The sequence below is a fragment of the Antrostomus carolinensis genome, unplaced genomic scaffold (assembly GCF_000700745.2).
Source record: "Antrostomus carolinensis isolate BGI_N321 unplaced genomic scaffold, ASM70074v2 scaffold27763, whole genome shotgun sequence".
NCBI classification, from domain to species: domain Eukaryota; kingdom Metazoa; phylum Chordata; class Aves; order Caprimulgiformes; family Caprimulgidae; genus Antrostomus; species Antrostomus carolinensis.
This window is the reverse complement of record NW_010306803.1, coordinates 43488-57776: the sequence shown is the minus strand read 5'-3', so window position 1 is coordinate 57776 and position 14289 is coordinate 43488. Positions and strand designations below refer to the sequence as shown.

The following is a 14289-nucleotide window of genomic DNA, read 5'->3' as shown; positions in this document are numbered from 1 at the left end:
AGCAGATTTAAAAAGAGGTATCTAATCTTTATGGTTTCAAAATGCTTTTCTGCAAAACTGCTATAGTTTGAGCTGATATCCTAAAACAATAACTTAGCAGATGTGAGCCTGTTTCATTTAGTAGAAAGCTAATTCTGAAGTCTGTTGACAGCACAATTCACATCAGAAACAGTATCAAGATGATTGTTTTAGCAAATATATTCCTTACAGCAGGGTATCTTGTATTTGTGGATTACCACACTTATTTAAAAGACTTTCCTCATAATTCACTGTAGTGAGGTGCAATAATCCGCCAGTGTGCATTAAGCTGGAGAATATACATAACGACATTACAGAAATAGAAGGAGAACATTCCAGATTCTGGTAGGAAATGAAAAAAAAATATAGAGTGTGATTAAATAGGACAGCCAAGGGTCTACTCTGTCAGGCATCAGTGAATAGTGTTCATTGAAGTCGGTGGTTCTGCAAAAGAAAAAAAAAAATACTCGAGCAAAAATTTCCAGTTAAATGGTTTAGTTTTAGGTTTTTAAAATGTTTTCATTTTAGGATTTGAAACAGACTGTGAGAGGACAAAGACTGGTGGTACAATATGCAAACACAAGTGATAAGTCTTGCCTTCACTGAAGTCACTGAAAGTCCTTCAATCACTGCAATGACTTTGCATCAGATCTATTTCAAGACTATTTAACAGTAATATTAAGCAATGTTTAATATTAATACCTTTTTTTTTTCCAGAAATCCATAAAAAGCACAACTTTAGAATAATCTTCCAGTGGGCTTGATTTTACCTGTTAAACATTTCAGCTATTCAGCTTTTTTTTTTTTTTCTCTTTTCTTTTACAGGCAGGCCAGATCTAGCAGATAGCTGATGCGAGAACTTTGCTGACTTAAGAAAGCTGAGTGTAACACCAACAGACTTCAGTGAAAGAAAATATCCCTCCAAGCAACTCATACAGAGACAACTTTTGGTAGCTTTAAATTAACCTGTTGCTCACCTGCAAAGACACAGCTATTATTTCTTTCAGCACACATGGAGGAAAGCAACAAACTTTGTAACCCTGGCTAATAAGACTGTGGCTTTCTTATCCAAAGTAGGAGGTAGGCCAATTACAAAAGGATTTTTTTATATTTAGCCTCCAGGACTTTAACGCTGGCCTGAACAATGGACATAAATAGAAGCCAATTTTAATGACCTGAGATTTTGCTACCTGTTCTTTATTATTGTTAGCAGTTCTTTAACACTTTGGTACTTTACTTCTTTAAATTAGAAATGGGTTTGTGGACTAGAATGTGGCCCACAGATTGGGCTATTCTGATGAAATCATGGCTTATTTTTTCCCTGGGGCTGTACATGCAGGTGTCCAAAACTTTGGCCTGCCCAAAAGTGTGCCGCTGCGACCGAAACTTTGTCTATTGCAATGAGCGAAGCTTGACCTCAGTGCCTCTTGGGATACCGGAGGGTGTAACCGTCCTCTACCTCCATAATAACCAAATTAATAACGCTGGATTTCCTGCAGAGTTGCACAATGTCCAGTCTGTGCACACGGTCTACCTGTATGGCAATCAATTAGATGAATTCCCCATGAACCTGCCCAAGAATGTCAGGGTTCTTCATCTGCAGGAAAACAACATTCAGACCATTTCACGGGCTGCCCTTGCTCAGCTTTTGAAGCTGGAAGAGCTGCACCTGGATGACAATTCCATCTCCACTGTTGGCGTTGAGGATGGGGCATTCCGGGAAGCCATCAGCCTCAAGCTTCTGTTTTTATCCAAGAATCACTTAAGCAGCGTACCAGTAGGCCTTCCGGTGGACTTACAAGAACTTCGCGTAGATGAAAACCGAATTGCTGTCATTTCAGACCTGGCCTTCCAGAATCTTACAAGTCTGGAGCGCCTGATTGTGGATGGCAATCTCCTTACTAATAAAGGCATAGCTGAAGGTACCTTCAGCCACCTCTCCAAGCTCAAGGAATTCTCAATTGTGCGGAATTCATTGACCTACCCTCCTCCCGATCTTCCAGGTACACATCTGCTAAGGCTCTACCTGCAGGACAACCAGATAACCCATATACCGCTTACAGCCTTTTCAAACCTCCACAAACTGGAACGTCTTGATATTTCCAACAATCAACTTCGGATGTTGGTAAAGGGGGTATTTGATAATCTCCACAACCTGAGGCAACTCACTGTAAGGAATAATCCATGGTTGTGTGATTGCAGTATTAAGTGGGTCACTGAATGGCTCAAATTTATTCCTGCTTCCATCAATGTACGGGGTTTTATGTGCCAGGGACCAGAGCAGGTCCGAGGCATGGCAGTCAGGGAGCTTAATATGAATATGTTGTCATGCCCCACCACCACTCCTGGCCTGCCACTTACCATCACCCCAGTCCCAGCAACAGCCATGCCAACTACATTAGTTCCCACCTCATCAGTTCCTCCCCCAGGTAGCAAATATAATCCTCTCAGTCCCACCATAGCCACACTCCCCACTGTGCCTGACAGGGAGGACAGAGAAAGGGTGACACCTCCTATATCTGAACGGATTCAACTCTCCATCCATTTTGTGAATGACACTTGCATCCAAGTTAACTGGATGTCCGTTTTTACCGTGATGGCATATAAAATTACATGGGTTAAAATGGGCCATAGTCTGGTAGGAGGAATTGTTCAGGAACGCATAGTTAGCGGTGAGAAGCAACACTTAAGCTTGGTAAATCTGGAGCCCAAATCCACCTATCGGATTTGTTTGGTTCCACTGGATACTTACAACAATTACCGAACTGGAGAAGACACTGTCTGTTCAGAAGCCACAACCAAGGCTTCCTTTTTGAGCAATGGCAGCAACATCCCCTCCAGCCATGAGCAGACGACTTCTCAGAACCTGGGCTCCCCATTTCTGCTGGCAGGGTTGATAGGGGGTGCAGTGATATTTGTCCTCGTGGTCCTGCTCAGCATTTTTTGCTGGCACATGCACAAAAAAGGGCGTTACACCTCCCAGAAGTGGAAATATAACCGGGGCCGTCGGAAAGATGACTATTGTGAGGCAGGGACCAAGAAGGACAACTCCATCCTGGAGATGACGGAAACCAGCTTCCAGATTGTCTCCTTAAATAATGATCAGCTCCTTAAAGGAGATTTCAGACTGCAGCCCATTTATACCCCAAATGGGGGCATTAACTACACAGACTGCCACATCCCCAACAACATGCGATACTGCAACAGCAACGTCTCAGACCTGGAGCACTGTCATACGTGATAGTGAAGGGAGATGGGGGTGTCTAGGACAAAAAGGAAAAACTCTGGAAAAAGTAACCTCCCAACAACAATGAAAAAATTACATTTGATAAATGTTACCCAGATGCATTTATGCATTTGAATACTCTGTAATTTATACGGTGTACTATATAATGGGATTTAAAAAAAGTGCTATCTTTTCTATTTCAAGTTAATTGCAAATGGTTTTGTAACTCTTTGCTTTTTAAATCTTTAAAAAATATTGCTAAGTACTGTACAGGGTTGTACAATAAGAACCCAATGTCATGGCAAAGGAAAGAATGACTCATTCTTCAAATATTAACCACTTTGCTGTCGAAGCTGTCTGAGGGATGTTAAGTTTCTAGGTGTCCTGTAGTACAGGAAATAAGTGCATATTAAAACAGGGTCACTAGGAACAGACAAAAGCAATTCAGATAAAATGGGTGCAAACCTTCTGACTTGAACTTGGCAGTTGCTGTTGAACTTCAAACAATTGGAAATATTTCTGTTCCCCTTTGTCAGTTCTGCATTTCCTACCTCCAACTGAAAACTGGAGTTCTGAGTGCTACCAAAAAGGTCACTTTACTGTTTAATTACTTTTCTCCCAATTTACTTGGAATAGGAAAGGTAGGGACAGCTCAGTGTTAAACTTAAAGGGACCTTGGTTCCTATTTGCAAAAGATACTCTGAAAGTGTCCCCCAATACTATATACTTTTATGATAGAAATTGTTTCTGCTTTTCCTTATGATTAAGAAGCTTTAGGCATTGTCTGACCTTTCTCAGTAGGAGATGAAGGTTATGAGTATGTAACAGATAGCTGTTATTAAGTTGCACCTCTCTCTAATAGAGCAGCATTTGTTGACACAGCATGTTCAGGTAAACCCCAAATGAAGGAAATTCTGAATGCTCCCAGCTCTGCAGTATTCATGTAGAATTTGGAATCTAAAAGCCTAAATTGCTGAAAACATGATGAAAAATATGATGCCAACAAAAAGGTTGCTATTAACTTACATAGTTCAAATCTTGTTTCATTTAGGGATCTGAGTTACATTCAGTATGGAGAAGTGGGAAAAGAAAAGACAAACAGAGAAAACGAATAAGAAAGATATTTTTTTAATGTATTTATTATTGGAAAGGCTTATTATGAACTGAAATATGTTCAGCAGGGAAAATCATGTCTAAATCTTGGTTGGTTTTGCTTTTGTTTTTTTTCCTGTTCAAGTATACAGAGATGGACATTAACTAAGCATATGATTAGCTGAGGAATTTTGAGAATACAAGTAAGTATGCACTGTCCCTCTGAATTACTCTTCTTTAGATAAACCTTTTTGAAGTTTTCCACAATGATCTGTGCTTTATAAGCAGTAGATGGACTTAGAATTTGCTTTTTTATTCCCTCAAATTCTTTAGCTGGAGTACTTTCTGAGTCCTTGAGCTTTACATGCACTATGTGAAACATCATGCTTGTATTAAAACAATGATGCTGCTCTCAAAATTATAGGATGTTCCAACCACTCCATTGACCCTGTGACTGCTAAGAATTCTGGACTTCTTGCCAGCTCAGTGGTGGAATCTAATTTTTCCTTTCTTTCAGTTTATTTGTTTTTTAATGTATCTCCCTTTTTCCTGAGTGCGGGGACAAGCAAAAAATCACAAAAAAGATTAAAAAAAGAGAGAGAGAAAACTTTCCTGAGGGAGTAGGGAATCAAAGAGAAATTTTTTGCAATGACCAGCTAGGGACAAGGAGAAGTTGTTAGAAGTGGATTGGAAGTAAAGGCTGAAGCATTTTTACTGTGGAATCTTTATGAGACTGTTTGTTGAGAGAGAGGGTTTTAATCCTTTCCTTTGCTCATTTCACTCAACCCATTCTTGAAACCCAGCAGTCTGTGAGTGTGCAGTTTCTCAAATTCAAATATCATGATAACACTCATTTTCTGCAACAGCAAAATGAATCCAGTTATGATTGATGTCAAACTACAATCATTATATAAGGAATTGCATCTTTCCCCCAACATTTTGAAATTTCACTCTATTCTGTATATTTGCTATTTTCTCCAGCTATAACAGGTATTTTAGGCAATCTATGTGGCTACTGTAGTAGTAAAGTCACTGAAATTTTGCTGAATAAAAGGCTGCCATATGATTTCAAATGATGTAGTTCTAGGTAGAAACGTCTATGCAAAGTGTTTTGTTTTGTTTTGTTTTGTTTTTTTCTGTGACCTATTTACTGAAAATTATGATGAGAAGGTTGGTACTTCTTTTTGTTTAATAAGTTTTAGCTGCCAAAGCCCATAAGACAAGCAGCAAATAGTTGTGCTTCTGCACTATTCCATTGCATGCTGGAGTTTGTTTGAAATTAAGTAGAGCCAGAGGTTCCCATTGGGTGTGGATGTAGTATTTAATTTCACTAAAATAAATAGCTGTACACTTGATTTCAAAAGGCATCCTTTGTAAGTACACGCTTACTAGAATTTTGTACTTCAGTGACTCATGCTGGAGGAATCTTTGTCCTCCTTGATTAACATCTTCTGTTCTAAGCCTCAGGAGACCATAGTTTCAAGATGAGCTAGGCACCTTATTTGTAGCAGATGACATATTCAGGGAGTTCAGCCTTACTGCAGGTAAATGATCCACAAGCCCAAACTTATGACAACAAATATGGTTACTGTCCTAATAGGGTGAAAATAGAAGGCATTCACAAACTGTTCATTTTGATCTCAGATGATGAAATGTATATCTATATCTATCTGTGAACTATTAGTTGCTTACCTAGATAAAAAATCAAAATTATATTAAAGATAGCATAGTTTATGCTTCTTTTCAGTATGAAGAATAATATATACATATTGTCATTGGATACTGACAAGTTTATTTTCTATGAATATACTTCTGAAAAAAGGTAGCAAGCCACTTATATAAGAATTTGTGGATAGAGCTGGGAATATTATCTAAACAAATTCACAGTTGTAGTAAAAGGAAGAGTCATATGTTTCATTTGAAGAGTGTTTCTCCCAGTTCTAATTTCTATCCAGCTGCTAAAGAGTTAATGTATTTCAACCTACAAGAGAGTTTGGGAGGCTTCAAAAGTGTCGGTCACACAAACAGCTGAGGCTTCATTTCAGGTCACATAAGTATGTAATGGGCAATTTTCACTAGGTTAAATATTTGTAAAAAGCATTAAAAATGGACAATGACCTTTGGCAATGTAAAGTTTAAGTTCAGTAACTTTTTTCCTTGGGCTTCATAAAAATGGGGTCATCCTCCCTTAGTGCAAATATCTGACCACAGATACTAACCAAAGGCTATAGAGCAGAAGTCCCAAATATGTGCATATACAACTCATTCAAAATGTTCACTTCCGGGTTCTGATCTGAACAGGTTCATTGGACCTGGGGGCAAATCAATGGTTTGCAGACAAAATCTCACCCATCTTCCATTGTATGTTGCTAATAGCTGACATAAATGTACAGAAAAGATTGGTGAGTGGAATAAAACAAGAGTTTTAAGTGAAATTATGTTGAAGAAGTATCATAACAGTGCTGTGTCCAGTGCTTGGGTTCCTTTTGAAGACTTATTTATTTACAAACAAGTCCTCATTTTCACAGATTGTCACTCTAACAAGTGTTCCTTGCATGTAGCTTGCTGGCAGAAACAAACACCTGATGAACACATGGACTTTGTGTTAACAAGTTTTTACTGCAGACATTAGTGCTGAATTTCTTCGTAAGAAGATTTAGAGATTGTGTTACTTTGAACTGAAAAGATATTAGCAGCTTTCCCTGTAAGCCAATAAAGGACTATGTTGAATGTCACATAAAACAAAAAAAAAGAAATAATTTATGCTATTTGCTACAAAAGTAGTTCAACTATATTTTTCTCTCAGTCATTTTATCTTTTCATGAGAGAAAATTTATCCCTCTGAAAAATGTATAGATTTTAATTTTGCAAGTGAAATAAATTTATGCATATTGTATTGTTATGGTTTTAAGGATCTCCACAAGGCACTTTATTAACGACATTGAAGTGAAAGTTCAGTCTCAGCTTTTGACAGTGAAGTGGTTAATTCCCATTGAATTCTCCATTTATAGTACTTCTTCACCTTAAATTATAACTTGGAGATATTAAAGATTTTTCTTTAGAACATGAGAATAATGGGTTTACTCATTACTTATATTTCCAGCTCAGTGGAAAAACTAAACAAAAATGAGTGCCAAAACCAAAAGTTATGGGCTGTGAGCCTCATCAAATCCTGCCTGATACTCTCTTCTAAACACATAGATAATCCTAGGAAGCTGATGATCACTCATTCCTTGAACTCTACTGAACAAGGCACTTTGTACCCCAGATGATACTACAGGCAATATTGAAGCATTTTGCATTACACTTTTGTACAGCATAGAATGAATGTCTTGCTCTTTAAAAGGACACTGGCTAGTAGTCTGTCTGGAAAACTAGCACAAAAAAAGATTTGTCAAGCTTTTATTATAGACGGGCTCTGTAGAAATGTGCCTCATGAGATCTGAATTCTGATCCTCTCAGAAACAGATAAGCTACTAAACAAATTGTTAACATCACTTGGTCCCAAATATCTGAAGGTGATTTTTCATAAAATTTATTTTAACTGAGACATGCACACTTGATTCTGTTCTGTGTTTGGTATACTTTCTATCGTTAACATGGAAAAATAGATAATTTGAAGCCTGCATTATTTGTTTTCTGCAATCTGCCATGTTGCACGTATTGTTAACTTCAAAACCTCACTATACACTATATATTATCTTGTTGACATATTCAGTAAAGAGTTATTTTAAAAAATACAACAATCCCACTGTATTTATATGAGCAAGTTAATTAAAATGTGGATGTGAATATCTGAAAGGGAAAACGGAAAAAAAAAAAAAATCAAATTTCTCTACTTTCTTTCCTGGAAATATTTTCAAATCTACTCTATGTCCACCTGCTCTTCAGATTCTAAAGGACAAATATTTTAATAGTCTGTCTCTCAAAGAGTTAAACCATTTGTTACTTCTACTTCTCAGATTTAATCTTATTTTATAAAATTATTGCATTCTGATATGCATATAGGAAAGCACTGTAAAACAAGAACAGATTGTATTCCAGTGTTTGCAATGAAAAGGTACACTTAAGCAACTGCACACATCTATAACAAATATATATATGTGGAAGCTGTGACCTGTTATATGCATAGTCATTTGATAAATGCATTTGACATTCATCCTTCACAATTTTAAACCTGCCTTTTATCTATTATTATCTATTTAATCTGTTTCCTTGAAATGAAATGTGATTTTTTCCAATTCTCCCTTCAAAAGTGTTCTTCAGTTTTCCAAATGCAAGACGTTCAGACATAGGCCTTAATAATTTTTTTTATATCTTATACCTAACATATATGGTATTATATACAGTGTGTATAAAGAGATGCTTTAGCTACTTGGAAATGAAAATTACCCCTCTTCTAGTTAATTATACAAGAACTTTTTTTTTTTTGCCAGAACCTGAAATATTGAATGTTACAAGCTATGTTATTTCAAAGCTTAGAAATGTAATATTGCAGTGCCAAAATTCCTCTATAAATTGTCTTACTCTCTGTCTTAACCCTGAATAACAACTAAAACTACTGAGGATCACATCCAGTCCTCTCCCCTAAATATACCTCTCTGAACCTGACATTTCTTCTGAGCCAGATTAAACCCTGGTAACTAAACCTTCTTGCCTTACCACAGGAAGGGGGACAATAGAGTTAAAGTAAATTATAAATGCTTGAAATCATTTTTTGTATTTTTGGCAAAAATAATGTCATAATCATTTCAATGGATGATTTTGTTTTCTCTCTCTCTCAAAAAAAAGACAAATACTGCTGGCTTCATCAGATGACATTTTAATAGCCCAAAATAATTTATCTTAGTAGAGATCAATCTTTATATTTACTTTGTATAGTTCTAAGCTCAGTTATCTGGCACTGTTCACACACACATGTGTGTATAAATCCCTAGAGTTGTGTATAGAGGGTTTAACTATAAGGAATCCCCAAAGTAAGCACACAGAGGAGTAGTTTTCATTACTATTCAGTCAACATTTTTCAATATTTCACTTTAAAAAGCAGTTCTTCTATCTAAGAAGTATTATGGTTCCATGTGGAGAAACTGCATTTGGTCATTAAAGTATGAAACAAATATTTTAATTCTACTTGAAGTGCCACTATCAATGAAGGCTCGAACCAAAAAACACTAAAATACTTCTATTACACAAGGAGAGACTTAGTGATTTTTTTAACTATAATTTCAATTCCCAAAACAAATTAGAACACTTATAGTGAAATCCTAACCCCATTGATTTCAACTGTAGTATATTTATAGGAATAATATATTATCAGAAGAATTATTAAAAATATCCAGTATGACATTGTATAATATGTCATACTATGTATCCTCAAATAAAATATAATAACAGATTAAGGCAGTAGGCCTATGTATCTCTTTTGCAAATCTAGCAGAACGGTGCAATACACTTTAACAAAAATGAGGGGAGAGAGAGATATGTACTGAGCAATGTTGTCCAATGTAGAGCCGCACAAGATATGGACATTTAAAACCACAAAAGGATGCTGAGTATAGCAAGAATGTTCTCTTACACATAAACATTTTTTCTGTTTACAACTCCCTATTACAGATAACATATGTGACCGCAAAAGTGTGTGTATGACTATTAAGAGTTTATAGTTTAGTTACACTTTGGTGGTGACATCTTATATAGAGTAAGAAGAATCTTGACCCTGTGCACTGGGTCTATTACTTACCTTCCCCTAGAAAGGATTTATATATAGAAGGGAGTGACAAAAGAAGAAAAAATGTCATGCTGATTACACTATCCTGCCTAAGTGTAGAATGCCTTGAAGGATGAAGACAGTGTATAAAATAAAATATAAAATATTACTGAAAATCCAACTCAAATGCACATTTATAACTTTGGTGTTCTCTGTGCAAAAGTGGGATGTCTCCATGATGAATACTACTCAGAGTGCTAAGCTGAACACAACCATTCTTGAAAAGCACAATTGCTAGAAAGATTCTGTTAAAATGGTGTATTTCTTAAGTGAGATTGATATTTTTACTCCTATAGACTTTGAGCAGGTGATCATCCAGATAAATAAAATTCTTTGTAATGAGGATTGGAACAATGTGTTTAAAGATAGAATGTGGTACTGCCTGCTTGTGATGAAGAAAAGGCAGATTTTTTTGTGTGAAGATGAAATATAGTAATAACGATGGACAGAGATACTCCTCTTTACTGACATTTTATGGACATGAAAAGGACACATACTTAAGCTCTATACATATATATTTGTGACATAATTTTAAATTTCCTTTATAATTTTCAGACTCTTCAGATGAAATCCACTTCTAACACATGTACAGTATTCAAAAACATTTAAATCCTCAGAAAGGATTGCAATCCCTTTCAATTAATAGAATCAAGAAGATGTGATAAAATTAGTATTTACAGGATGCATGCAGTAATTTTTCAAAGCTTTAGCTGTGGCAAAAGAAAGAAGGAAAGAAAGAAAGAAAGAAAGAGAAGGAAAAAGAAAGAAAGAAAGAAAGAAAGAAAGAAAGAAGAAAGAAAGAAAGAAGAAAGAAAGAAAAGAAATAAGACGATTGTTAGACTAGAATAGCTTTATATTTATTTTTACATAATAAGTCCTTCCAATTTCCTAACACACCCAATTGAATGTTAAACTTTGGTTTGACTTGAAAGTCAGGCAATTATATTGTTGTAAGCCTAACCTCATATAACTTCACAAACTGGTTTGGGCATTCACAGTTTAGGAACCAATACATAATTCGTTGCTCTCTGAGTTAAAATGCAAAGTTTAAGAATTTTTTCCCATTAAAGAAATATGCTAACAAAATTTGAGAGCTGGTGTGAAGCGAAGTATTGCAGTATATGTTAATGTGAACAATTTCATTTATTCAAGCAAGGCATTAACATGTCTTTGCAAGTGAGGACTGCAGAAGAAAGCCATGCATATTAATTCTATGCCATTTTCAAGAAAATCTTTCTCACTAGTACTAGACACTACTCCTAGCTGACAAAAAACACATATAACTTATAAAAATAAATAAATGGAAATCTGAGAAAGGGAGATATTTCAAATCAATATAGTTATTCTAATAGTATACAGTTGACTACTTCCATCAATTAAAAAAATCTCATAAGCTTATTGAAGCTTTTCATATTAAAGGTCCCTAGCAAGCATGTGTTCTACTTCTCATTCACAAAAATTGGTTTAGTCAGCTTTTCAATTACATCTGCATTGTAGCTTAGTTTTGAATTCAAGATTTACTTTTTTTTTTTTTTTCTTTCCTTAATTACCAGAAGTAACCTCAGGTTCCTGATATCCAGAGAAGGGTAATACAGCTGGTGAAGGGCCTAGAGGACAAGACTCATGAGGAGCAGCTGAGGGAGCTGGAGTTGTTTAGTCTGGAGAAAAGAAGGCTCGGGGGAGACCTTATTGCTCCCTACAACTGCCTGAAAGGAGGGTGTAGAGAGGTAGGAGTTGACCTCTTCCCTCAGGTAACAAGTGATAGAATGAGAAGAAATGGCCTCAAGTTGCCCTAGGGGAGGTTTAGATTGGATATTAGGAAAAACTTCTTTCCTGAAAGGGTAGTCAAGCATTGGAACAGACTGTCCAGGGAGGTGCTGGAGTCACCATCCCTGGTAGTATTTAAAAGATGGGTAGGCAAGGGGCTTAGGGACATGGTTTAGAGGTGAAATTGGTAGTGTTAGCTTTATGGTTGGACTCAGTGATCTTAAAGGTCTTTTCCAGCCACTATGGTTCTATGATTTTAGGATTCTATGCTTCTCAGTTCTAATTGGTCATGATGTTCATTTGGAAGTCTGTCTATGCACTGATTTACTTTGTCATCTATGAAAAGTTTGAGGGACAGGCTACTTTATGTGTGATACTAGCCTTCATGACAAATTTATAATTAACTATATTTCTATACATTTCTGATTTGGTTTTGGTTTTCTTTTTTATAATTTAACATTATGAACAAGTGGAAAATGGAAAAAATTTAAAGTAGAGCAAAGTTAAATTATTTTCTGCTACAGTTATAGCAATGGTAAGACTGTGTTTTCTTTTTAGCAGAAGACAAAATTTAAGAATACTGAGTTAAAGAAATTATCTTAAAAAATTTTGCTATAAATTTTAGGTTGAATTAATTGTTCTTCAACATTGAGTTACAGTAATCATGCTATGAAGTTGAGTTTGGAAGACTAGATAAACACAGGCTTGTAGCTATAGGATCTTTGTGTTTATAGATTCAGTTTTACAGATTAGCACTAGTAGCTGCACAAAGAAAAGGGGACAAATGTTTCTTCTTCCTTACTCTGGTACATCAGACTCACTTCTGTATTGATTGAGGAAGAAGACTGATATCTCACAGAGATCTTCCTCAAAAAACGAGATGTCCAGAATAGAAGGAAAGTAACTGGAGTTATGGAATTTCTCCTGCTATCTACAGAAGTTGGCAGATGCAGAGCTGGATAATTTTATGAGGGATGCATCAAATTACAGGTGCTCTGCAGCATCATATAGGACTTTTGGTTTTTACAAGACCCTATTAAGATACCTTTACTTCCACTTGGAGACCTGTAACAAAAGGCACAACCCATTCCTCAACCTATGAGAGAAGGATCTTAGTTTTATTTTGTTTCATGGGCTTTTAATTACTATTTCCTATAAGTTCTGGAGTTCCAAGTGCACACTATGTTCAAGGAGTATTTAACAAGGTAAGTTTGGAAGGTCACGTTTTTGATGACTCTCCTTTTAACAATGAAAATATAAGTAAGGTTCTTGCAGACAAAATTCCAAACCACAGTAGATTTGATCATTGTCTTAATGGTCAGATCGGACACTACTACTTTCAGTTTAGATGTCTATTACTTTTCTCTATTATTTCTTGTCCAATTAATTGTTTTCTTAACATTTGAAATTAAGCTATTAGTACTATTGCTTATTTGTCACAATACAAAGAAAAAGTTTCTACGGAACCATTATATCTGTGATATGTATGATGAAGATTACACAGCAAATCTAAGCTACAGAAATGCTAGAAGTACTGTGAGCCATTTATCATGAGGTAATGATCTTCTGCTGTGATATTAGTTCAGTTTATTCACAGACTATGACAAAACCAGACGCAACAATCTCACAATTTCCTTTGCTTTTGCATCATTTCTTCTATTCCACATCAACCTTCTCCAGTATGATTGGCTTAGAGGACAGATTGCTGCTTGCTGCCTCACATGATAATGTCATTTATAAGTGTTCACATTTAAGATTAAAAAAAAAAACAACAACAAAGCTGTTTTCTGATTAGCTGCATTTTTGGGCTCCTGTAATATTAATTTGCTCTGTATCTGTCTACTGCATTATTTCTCTCTCAACATTTTTACATACACCTAAGACATGCACACATGAACATACACACAAGCACACTGCGTTTATACATCTTAAATATATATATATATACATTTAGATACTCAGACATACACATAAACATATATATAGACATATGCTGTGAATATCTCTAAATGTAAATATGGATTGGTCAAGGCTGAGCCCCATATTTTGCTCTGATTTATGCATCATTTCAGTTCCACTTAAGCTTCTCAAAGAAAGCAAGGATGTAGAATAGCATGAATATTTTTTGAAGAACTGTATTGTCAGTATTGGTGAGAGCATCTCTTCAATAATGTATGCATTTTGGCAGCCTGTGCACAAAAACTTGAATAATACAGAGAAGATTAACATAGCTCCTGAAAGAGCTTACTATACACCTTCTGAAATACTCTTTCAAATGCACAAAACACATCTGAGGAGTCAGTTTATAGCAGGACTGTTCTGTGTGGTTGCTAAATAAACTGAATAAAGACAGAGGAGAATGTGGGAAAAGACAGTATGTAGCTAAAACCTAGTATGAATAAGAAGTGAAAAATTCAGA

At 35.8% G+C, this 14289-nt stretch overlaps 1 protein-coding gene across 1 annotated transcript; it reads left to right on the top strand.

The window, feature by feature from the left end:
• Positions 1-846: 846 nt before the first annotated feature.
• FLRT2 (fibronectin leucine rich transmembrane protein 2) lies at positions 847-3953 on the top strand. Its single transcript, XM_010165228.1, has one exon. The coding sequence runs from the start codon at positions 1271-1273 to the stop codon at positions 3257-3259; it is 1989 nt and encodes a 662-aa protein (XP_010163530.1). The 5' UTR covers positions 847-1270; the 3' UTR covers positions 3260-3953.
• Positions 3954-14289: the final 10336 nt, after the last annotated feature.

Bases quoted from the DNA above. Each gene is read 5' to 3' on its own strand.
- FLRT2 (XM_010165228.1), top strand. From the start codon at position 1,271: ATGGGTTTGTGGACTAGAATGTGGCCCACAGATTGGGCTATTCTGATG.